This window comes from Nanorana parkeri, unplaced genomic scaffold (genome assembly GCF_000935625.1).
Source record: "Nanorana parkeri isolate BGI_ZX_2015 unplaced genomic scaffold, ASM93562v1 scaffold4034, whole genome shotgun sequence".
NCBI lineage: Eukaryota > Metazoa > Chordata > Amphibia > Anura > Dicroglossidae > Nanorana > Nanorana parkeri.
The window spans coordinates 3,689-14,645 of NW_017310301.1; the positions used below are offsets into that span (position 1 = coordinate 3,689).

The following is a 10,957-nucleotide window of genomic DNA, read 5'->3' on the forward strand; positions in this document are numbered from 1 at the left end:
GAGCTCTCATGCCTGCTGGGAGTTGTAGTTCTCTGTGGGGATACAAGACTTCCCATCTGCTGAACATCTTCTCTATGGCTCAGCTTAGTCTCTTCTGGTTTTCCATCCGCTAGGAGTCCGTGTAACTCAGACATGTGACCGGCTGGTGGCGCCCCCCGGTGGCTGAACTGCAAATTGTCTTTTAAATGGCCAATTCCAATACAAAACCGGGGGACCGGCGCTGCTGAGCAAGTACAATGCTTGCCGGCCACAGACTAGTCGTTTCTGGGGGCTCTGGCCGGGATCAATCCTTCTCTCCGTATAAGTGGGGCCACCCCTCCCCCTCCCTCCAATCTGCATCCTTGTATCAGGAGTGAATTAAAGACACAAAATCAGCATCATAATCCTCTGTACAGCAGAACTCAGACTGGGAGCTGCAAAGGAGTGTCGGCATTGTGGGCCATGAACCTCAATCTGCATACGCGTCCAACTACTCAAAGCATCGAAGGCGTTTACTCGGCCAACCTCCTCGCCGCTCACCTCCCCCGCTCTAGGTTGTGGACTGTCCCTCAGTGGCCTCACATATACTGCAAAGCTAGGGAGCCTGCATTCAGCGGGTGGCGGTGGGGATCAGGCCCCTAACCCCTCCCCCAATATGAAGAGTTAACCCTCACAGGGCAGTGCTGCACACTGTTATTATAAATGGGGATCAGTAGGGAGCATTAGAGGACCGGCCAATCCCTGAGCTCCGTATAGAAGGGTCACCGATCTCTTTAAAGGAGGTTATTGAAGGAAAGGAATCCAGACAAAGACGCATAAAACTATTTTTATTGAAAGAAAAGAAAACTCCATCCCATAATTTACGGTAAAATTAACTCTTTACTTCTCTACAATGCAAAATATTTTTATTTTATTTCAAGGCACTTAGAACCAACTTTACAGACAATTCCGTTTGTTCCCTTTCCTGCCGCTGGGTCCGCATAACACAACGCAGGAAACCAATAACAATCGAACGTTGCTGAATTATAGAGATTTATTTCTTTGTAGTTATTCTTTTTATTGCAATCCATTGGAAGCGCCGGAGCCGCTTGAAACTTGTTATTAAAGCTTTTGTTGGAAAAAAAGAAAAAAAAACCCCCAAAAGTTGCCAACACAGTGCAACATGCGTCCGCGGGCTCAGTGATCAAAGTGTCTTCGGGGGCCCAATAGCAGCCAGTTAGGAGTCTCTCATTCCCTTCTGATGGCCACACACATCCCAATCTGATTGGACAATCCTGTTACATCACACACATGAAATGGGAGAAAATCTGCTTTAGATGAAAATGTTTCCAGCAGATAAAACGATTGTTACGTCACGCCGAGCAGAACAACGCAGCGCAGCGCACGTGGTGGGAATCAAAGCTTCGTCCAAAGTTAAAGCTGATCTCCGGGCACAGAGACTTCCGTTTAATTATATTGCAGAAGCAAAGCTGTGGGAGGGGCCCAGCAGGCTCCACCCACTTCAGGCTGCCTGCAAAAAAACCTACAGGAGGGGGCGGAGACAAGACCAGTCACCCTGCACAAGGGGAGAGAGAGAGAGCAGCAGTGACCGGTCTTCATTACAGGAGGGGGCGGAGACGAGACCAGTCACACTGCACAAGGGGAGAGAGAGCAGTGGGCGGTCTGTATTAGAGGAGGGGCGGAGACTAGACCAGTCACACTGCATAAGGGGAGAGAGACGCAGTGAGCGGTCTGTATTACAGGAGGGGGGCGGAGACAAGACCAGTCACCCTGCACAAGGAGAGAGCGGTCTTTATTACAGGAAGGTCTGCCCAGGTCTGGAGGAATAAACATGCATTTGGTATTTAGATGATATTTTCTTATCCCGGAGTTCAGCTTTAAGATTGTACAATCACACTGCAATGTCTCCGAAGTGTCCGGGAGATTTCTCCTCATTTCCTGTCACAGCACTGACGTCACCAGGACAGGAAATGAGAAAACAAAAATCTGCAATGGGGTGACACGAAGAGCAATAAAAAGTTGACGGGGTTCCAACACCCCGAATATTCTGCTAAAGGAAACATACAAATATATTTAGTGTTTAATGTTTCCTTACTATTGTTATTCTTTGTAAATTCGGATTAGAAGATTACAATAAAAACATTTAAAAAGGAAGCAACAAAATAAAACCCAAAACAACTAAAATGTTACAGAGGGGACTTTGATAAATAAGGACCAATTGTGCTCTACAGTTAGAGATCTGTGCAAATTCTGCTAAAACTCACCTCCAATACGGCGAATCTGCAGCTGACGCGCTCAGCGCAGGAGGGGGCGGGGCCCCGGGAGTACAGCTTCCGTCAGATGTACAAATGGCGGCATTTGCATATTACAAGTTACAAAACGCAGAGCGAGAAGCGGGAATTACATCAGATACAATGGTCACCAATGGAAGAGTACCTGTCACTCCTACACAGCGGTGGGTGATGATGGGGGTGATGATGGATGATGGGGGTGATGATGGATGATGGGGCCTCGTGGGTTACTAGCAAATATCTAAACTCGAGAACACGAATGTCAGATTTAGATTTTGGGGTCTTATATCTCCATTACAGAGCACAGAGTCATAAAAATGTGACAATTCCGGCCAGAACAGAGGTAGTGTGGAAAATAAACGCACGCAGAACGCAGCATTGCAATGAAAGAAACGGATCTGCGCTGCACGGCGAGGAGGCGGGGCCCAAAGTACAGATTCCGGATACATTGTAGGCGATATTCCAGCACAATGTATAATGATCAGGACCCTGATAAGAGGCCAATAAGAGCAGAGATGCCCGCTTCACTCACCAGCTGCCCCCCGCTTCACTCACCAGCTGCCCCCCACTTCACTCACCAGCTGCCCCCCCCTTCACCCACCAGCGCCCATTTCGCACAGCTCTACATACCCCCCTCACCGACTTTCTGGAGCTTTCTGCTGGAACCCTCAGGAAGTGTCCTGGCTACAATGAGGAGGAGCTATGGGTGATATGACGGAGTCGGTTTATTCACCAATGTCCTTTGCACAGTTATGGTGATTACTGCAGCCTGTGGAGTGAAATGCGTCAGGCAGTAGGTGGAAGCAAGCCACTAGGAGACCCAATTACATGCAGCCTGTTCAGTTTGAGTTGGTCTCTCCGTTAGTACAATTCAAAGACAATATTTGCAAAGAAAAAAAAAGCTGCTAAAAAAAATCTATTTCTGCGCGGGGTCTCGGGACACTTTGTGTTCACCCCCCAGCAGGATGTCAGATTAAAAGCGTTGCCCCCATCACACCCCCATTATTGAACATATAAAGTCAGCCAAGGTTACATTATAGGGGACAGACACAAGGAAGGCGGAGCTTAGGCCCGGCTGCATATTCTTCTACGATGGCGGAAACCCCAAAACCCGAGCTGGGCCCTCGTCTGGTGCGGCATCACCGCGGTTCCGGTTGTAAAGATGTGACAGGAAGCAGATTTAATGCTTCTTTATATAAATGAACATTTTCTACATGACCTATGACCTTGGGGTCTCCGATCTGATTATGTATAACATGGAGGGCTCAGCTCACAATATGGCCGCCTCATGTGATAAGAGGCAGATGGACTTGGGGTAGCACATATCCCCCTCCCCCGGTGTTAGTTCCCAGTCGTTGTAGATGGAGCGTGCACAGGGCTGGGCTCTCCAACTGCCCCCATGTAACAGTGCGGGGGGCCAATCACATGACAGAAAGGAGAGCGGGTCACATGCTCCTCTATACCTGGAAGTACTGCCCCCGCGTGGAGAAGAGGCAAGTATGTGCTGCTGGGGCATTAAAGGGAACCTAGGAGGAGGATTAGGGAAGAGGAGACACGTTGTGTTCCTTTGTCAGCGTAGAGAAGAGATCACATTGGAAATACTGAATATCGGATGTGCGTTATAGGCGGAGCTTCCACACAAATGATGGCTGAGGATCCACATCCCCTGCAACCTCCTACCAAAGCTGCACATCACCCCAACGTAGGGGACTCTCACCCTTGTGTTTTATGGGGGGGATTGGATGAGAGAGGATGGAACGCAGAGGATGGAACGCAGAGCGTGAAGATGCATACGAGGGGTCCTTCAACTAGACCAGCGCTTCTCAACCTGGGGGTTGCGACCCCGTCGGGGGTCAAATGACTGTCGGGGGTCACCCGGGAGTCTCCCGCTATTAGATCGTAGCTCCCGGAATGCTCGATCGATCAGAATAAACCTTTCCCTGCTCTGGTTTTGTTGTTTCTGACATCGGAGCCGCCTTCAGTCACAGCGTAGGAACAGCACCCAGGCAGCTCACCATACGGCTATTCCATAACTCCGCCCTCAGCCGAGCGCCAGGACAACAGCACCCAGGCTGAGTACCATACGGCTATTCCATAACTCCGCCCTCAGCCGAGCGCCAGGACAACAGCACCCAGGCTGAGTACCATACGGCTATTCCATAACTCCGCCCTCAGCCGAGCGCCAGGACAACAGCACCCAGGCTGAGTACCATACGGCTATTCCATAACTCCGCCCTCAGCCGAGCGCCAGGACAACAGCACCCAGGCTGAGTACCATACGGCTATTCCATAACTCCGCCCTCAGCCGAGCGCCAGGACAACAGCACCCAGGCTGAGTACCATACGGCTATTCCATAACTCCGCCCTCAGCCGAGCGCCAGGACAACAGCACCCAGGCTGAGTACCAACGATCAGAATAAACCTTTCCCTGCTCTGGTTTTGTTGTTTCTGACATCGGAGCCGCCTTCAGTCACAGCGTGGCAACAGCACCCAGGCTGAGCACCATACGGCTATTCCATAACTCCGCCCTCAGCCGAGCGCCAGGACAACAGCACCCAGGCTGAGTACCATACGGCTATTCCATGAACTCCGCCCTCAGCCGAGCGCCAGGACAACAGCACCCAGACGGCTCACCATACGGCTATTCCATGAACTCCGCCCTCAGCCGAGCGCCAGGACAACAGCACCCAGGCGGCTCACCATACGGCTATTCCATGAACTCCGCCCTCAGCCGAGCGCCAGGACAACAGCACCCAGGCGGCTCACCATACGGCTATTCCATAACTCGCGTCACACTGATGAAGAGTAACGATATTTCCAAGGTGACCGGTTCTCTTTAAGCCAATCTTCTTTGTGCCGCATCTCATGCGTCTGTTACCATGGCAGCAGAAGAAGCACAGAAAGAATTAGATGCGAGTGGTCCTTCTGCTCTCCTTAGAAGCAGATGGAAAGAGAAGAAGAGGAGGAGTTGCCGGAAGAAAGGCGGGGACAGAGAACGAGGAGGAGATCGGTACAAGTCTCCGGCAGTTCCAGTCATTTCAGATCCGCACACCGAGGAGAAGATGATATTAGTTGGTTGGCCTTCTGCTCTCTGTCCAGCCAGTAGTAGTGCTACTCAAACCCAACCTACATTCAGCCGCCCTGCCATGGTGAGGTATTGTAGAGGGGCAGGAAGGGCACCTGTCACAATGGGGCTATTCAGTGGTTTACATTCCTCAGCTCATCTAAGAGAACCTGTAACGCAGCAAGTATCCTTTGTAGATCCCGCCATTTCCTCACAGCTAGAGTCAGCAAAGATAACGATGCGCTTCACTGCTCCTGAACCTGCATGCAGACGAGGACTTACTCCTTTATCTGAGGTCTGACATACAGTTCGTTTGTTTTTCTAAACGTCTTTTACCTTCCATGAAAAGCAGAGGCGGTGTAAAGTCTGAACCCTTACCCGTATAACCAGCGCCATCTCAGATAAGGGGTACAGACTTCACAAAGCCCTTAGATGAGCACTAGGAATCACCTAATAGTCTCCACTTCAGGAGTGAGAAGAGTTCCTTCCTAAAGAACCCCACAGAAGGGGACAAACCCCCCCCCCCACACCGAATCCTCTTAAAGGGCAAGCTACACCTTGGGAGGGGTTTTGTGTAGCAATAGGATTGGTCCAACTGCTCGATGGGGTGATATCGGCCTTGTCTGTAGAAAGTATCTCAGAATTACTATGTTTGGAACAAAGCTCTCGGTAAAGGAAGGATAAAATCCTTTACAACCAGGTGGCGCATGGCCGCTGTAGTTTTAAATAAGAAACAAAATGTCAGTATACTTATACTTTACCTAAAGTGCTAAAAGAGACAATCAGAAATGAGGTCGTCACATAAAAAAGACCAAATTGCATTATTTTTAGGTCCTGAATTTGTTTTCCGCTCCCGGGAAACCATCGGTGCCGGTCCCGGAATGCTGATTGGGGAATAAAGCACCCAGGCGTCCCATGGAGGAGGCGTCCCATCAGCACTATTCTCCCCTCTGCTGCCCCCTGCTGGAACACTGTGTGGAATACAAGTCACTAGGTATGTCAGAGCCTCAGAACCTGTGTATTAAAGCCTCTTTCTCCCTCTCTTTCCGCCTCAGTTCCTCCTTGTAACAACATGAGCAGTAGTTCCCCGTTTCGGGGTGTCCGTAAAAAGTGCAGTGAACTTGCTTACACTTGGTCTGCTGGACATTATAGAGTGTCCGGGTTTTGCTGCCGTCAGAGGACACGGCTCTGGACACGGGGGCAGGGTCGGTGGTGTATTCTCTGTAGCCGTTGCTGTGCGTGACACAGACCGTCTGCTCAATGTCTGCGGGGTAGACCGGAGGAAGCTCCGTCTCTGAGGGAGAATGGCCGCCCGCTTGTAGCGTGCCGGCCTGGTAGGCATTAGGCCGACCCTGTACAGGTTGCCGGGGGAGAGTGACATAAGAGGGCATGCCGTTACAAGACCCACCTGCAACTTGCCTTCTATTGTCCTGGTAGCTAGGAGCACCGTCAGTGTTCACAATGGAAGGTCTTGGGATGGTAAATCCTCCAGAGTAACTGGAAGGTAGCGCTGCTTTCACCCCATAGTCCATGCCCGCCATTCCATAGTTACCAGTTGCCTGGGCATAGGTGGGCAACGGAAGCAAATCATCCGCTTTAGGTTGCAACGTGTCTTGCTCCAACCGATTGGCTGTGCCGCAGTTCAGAGTCTTTTTCTCGGCCTCTCTCTGCTTCTGCTCTGCTACAAACCTCTCATGAGCATCGGTCAGATACCTATGGATCATCTGCTTTTGGTACGGCTGGCGCTCGCTGGTTTTTAACAGGCAGGCGAAGATAAACTTGCGCTCGCCTTGCATGGCCGCCCGCAAGATGCTGAGACTTAGCTTGACGTCGTTGCTGTACTTGTAAGGGTCACCCTGGCTTTTGTCAGACGCCGATTTGCCAGAAGATTTCTCAGACGACGTAGACAAGTCCCCCTGGGATGAGTCGTCTTTGCTCCCTTTCCGACCCTTAAGCGAGCCTTTCTTTTTCTTCTCAAGCGTGTCGCCTTGTCCATTGGTCATGCCAGACTTGCTGCCCTTGCTGTGCATCAGTCCACCCACGTTCTTCTTCAATTTACTCCCCAAGCTCTTGCCAAAGCTGCCCAGCTTGTTGGCCACCGAATCTGCTCTCTTCTTCTCCTTCTCTTTGTCTCTCTCCTTCTTGGACTTGTCCTTCTCTTTCCCAGTCTTGCTGCCTCCGTTGCTTGCAGAGCTGCTGCATACAGACTCTTTGTCTGACTCTCCAGATTCTGCGGCAGACCTTGCCTCGTCCCCGGCGGATGCCGTTGGTGACTCTGGCTGGGCGAGAGGAGCCTGCGTTATAGAAACAAAAGCATAGTATATAGAATATGTAATACAAAAGAATCAGCAGATTGTAAAACATGCGTCCTACGTTAGTGTGCTAACTAAACTGGACTGACAACACATGCGTCACATGCTCCTCGGTGCAGCTTCATGCGGTATAACATATTACATATACTGCAGAAATATCAGGAACGGGGGGGGCAGTATGGACCTGTGACGCAGTATTACAGAAGACAATGAGCCCGGCGGTACTCGGCCTTGCTGGCTGCAAAGGCAATAAGGAATTGTGAATGTGGATTTACAGACAGCGGTTCTGACCAAATGTAAAACTGCTTATCGGGGTGGTTCTACCTCAATAAGCAGATTTACATTTAGTTGATTTATTTTATATGTAAAAGAAAATCTAATTCTAAGCAGAGGAAGGAAAAGAGATGAAAAGATGGAAGCCGGACCAAAGATTCCAGGTCCACACATTCCACGGACACCATTGGCAAAGATCGGTCCATTAACGATACAAAAACGGACTCTGGATTGTCGGTTTCCCTTCAACCCAATTCCAGCCTAGAAAGTTCTGTTAGTTTCAGATGGAGTGGGGGGAGGAACAGGATCTTGCTGAGATTTTTATAGCTGCACCCGAATTTGGGGAGATTTCCCTCACTTCCTGTCCTAGTGACTGAGGTCCCAGGGATAGAGGGCGATGGCAGACGGGGCAGCATCATCAAACGCACCATTTCTTGCCACGCTGACATCAGAAATACATGGATAATATTCTTCAGTGAATGAATAGGGAGGAAACCCCAATGGGTAGGGAGCGGCTGAGTTACAATGAGTCACTTTATAGCATTTAGTCACAAAGTATCTTCCAGTGCTTATCGCTAACGATTCATCTGATGAAGGAAAGTCACATGACGTATTTGTCTGATAACAGTCCATTCAGTTACAGGGTACGACCCGCACGTCGCTGCGCGATGAAACTTGGGGGCACAGATATCGGTTTGTACAAATAACCGGAATAAAGGAATGAATGCGGCTCGACTCCTAATACCGACGAGTCCAGGTAATGCCCCGAAGCCGGCAATCTCCTGGGGTGACGTCACTCACAGCGTCCACAGAAATAGGATAGCAGGGGTGCCATGCGCCTTTGTACTGAATGGATTCATTATCTCCGTAATAATTAAACGACTTCTTCGCTAAACTCCAAATCACGGCTCACGGGAAAACAAAATGTCGTTAAAAACATAACATTTTGATTTGAAATTTTTGCATTGACGTCGAAGTTTATAAAAAGGAATTTACGGGGTTAATGAATCCCCAATCAGAGAATGTATTCCGTACAAAGGCGTCTGATGGGGCCAGTACAGCAATGCAAATAAAGAGGGGGAGGGGTTCCTACTAGGGCTGCAACAACTAATCGACATAATCGATTATAATCGATTATTGAAAAAGTTGTCAACTTTTTCAATAATCGATTAATCGGCTTTTGATAAGGTGCCCCTGTCCACAGCTCCACACACGTTGCGCGCCCCACCTCACGCTCGCCGCTGCCAGACCCACCCGCATCCACGCTACACACGCCGCACCTCCTCCCCGCCTCACACTCACCGCCCGCCCACATCCACGATCGGCACAGGGACGCGGGGAGAAGTAGTAAGGAGGAGCAGGTGTGGGGTGATGACAGCGGCAGATAGACAGGCCCGATCTCAGAAGCAAGTTGCTGGAAGACTGCTCAGGTAAGCCTGCACTTTCCCACACATGGTGCTCTATAATGTATTGCTGGGATTTTTATTCCTCTGTAGCTGATGGTACATTGTGCTGTATATTATACAGAGCAATGTACCATCAGCTATAGAGGAATACATTATACACTGTATGTATAATGTATTGCAGGGATTTGTTGTATTCCTATATAGCTGATGGTATTCTGCATTGCGCTGTATAGAGGACTACAAATCCCAGCAATAATACGTTATACAGCACAATACCACCAGCTATAGAGGAGTACAACAAATCCCAGCAATAATACATTATACAGCGCAATGCCGAACACCACCAGCTATAGAGGACTACAAAACCCAGCAATAGTACATTATACAGCGCAATGCAGAATACCGCCAGCTATAGAGGACTACAAATCCCAGCAATAGTACATTATACAGCGCAATGCAGAATACCGCCAGCTATAATGCATTATTGCTGGGTTTTGTAGTCCTCTATAGCCGGTGCCATTCTGCATTCATTCAATTTTACACTTTTAATTTCACTATATTGCACACCACACTTTTTTTTTTTCTTTTTTACTTCCACCGCTCCAAGTTTGCTCCTGTGATGGACTACAATCGCAATACAAACTAGCAGTCCCATCAATGGAGCCGTTTTTTTTAAATTTTAATTTTCTGTCCGATTAACCGATTAATCGAACTTAATAATCGGCTAACTAATCGATTTTGAAAATAATCGTTAGCTGCAGCTCTAGTTCCTACTGAGCTGTCAGTCAAAGGACGGGGCCACCACTGCTACCTGGCATAGGACCCCTTCCTCTGGATTATATTCCACGTAAAAGAGAACTAAAGCCAAGCGTTTACTAATGTCCTCCTGTGACCCCCAAAGCCAGCATCTGGGGGGGCTACTGCCGGCATCCACCCCTCTGATTGCAAGCTGTGCCCGCATCCTCCCCTGTCTGTTTCTCCAATGAGCATGAAAGGAGGGGGCAATCCATTTGGGGGGGCGGGGACTAACAGTCACCACTCTCTGCAGGGAGAAGGCATGAGCTGAGCGATCAGCGGCTTGTGATGATCTATAGAGCCGGCATGTGACATCTGCAGTGCACCACGTCAGGGAACATTTTACTCTCCACTACTTCTCCTTAAATCTCCTTTAATTTATAGTGTATGGCCCCCCCCCCCGTCCCCCCCAAGTTTACCTGCGTCTCGCACGGCAGAGAAAGCCAGGTGACCGTCATGTAATTATGTAATAGATTTAACTTGGCTTCCAGAGATAATGTGACACTGAAAGAGAAACAAACAAAGTTCAGATGAATACATTTGTATCTAAGTTATAATTTAGTGATCCTGTAATGACCGATTATAACAGACTGACTGCTGTGCTCATGTGTACGGAGGGAGGCCAAGTGTCTCCAAGTGGCTGCAGGAGGAGAGCTACAGTGACAGCTGCACCATGATTGGCTGTAATCAAACCTCATGCGATTGGCTGTAATCAAACCTCATGCGATTGGCTGTAATCAAACCTCATGCGATTGGCTGTAATCAAACCTCATGCGATTGGCTGTAATCAAACCTCATGCGATTGGCTGTAATCAAACCTCATGCGATTGGCTGTAA

The 10,957-nt window shown here is 49.3% G+C and overlaps 1 protein-coding gene across 1 annotated transcript in view; it reads right to left on the bottom strand.

Annotated features, from left to right (window-relative positions):
* Positions 1–6,336: 6,336 nt before the first annotated feature.
* Positions 6,337–10,957, bottom strand: part of LOC108803687 (OTU domain-containing protein 7B-like) — a gene marked incomplete at its 5' end in the record, with an annotated part of 14,510 nt that continues 9,889 nt past the window's right edge. Inside the window, one exon of the mRNA XM_018575509.1 lies at positions 6,337–7,628. Coding sequence (XP_018431011.1) covers positions 6,342–7,628 — 1,287 coding nt within the window. The remainder of the gene's footprint in view (positions 7,629–10,957) is intronic.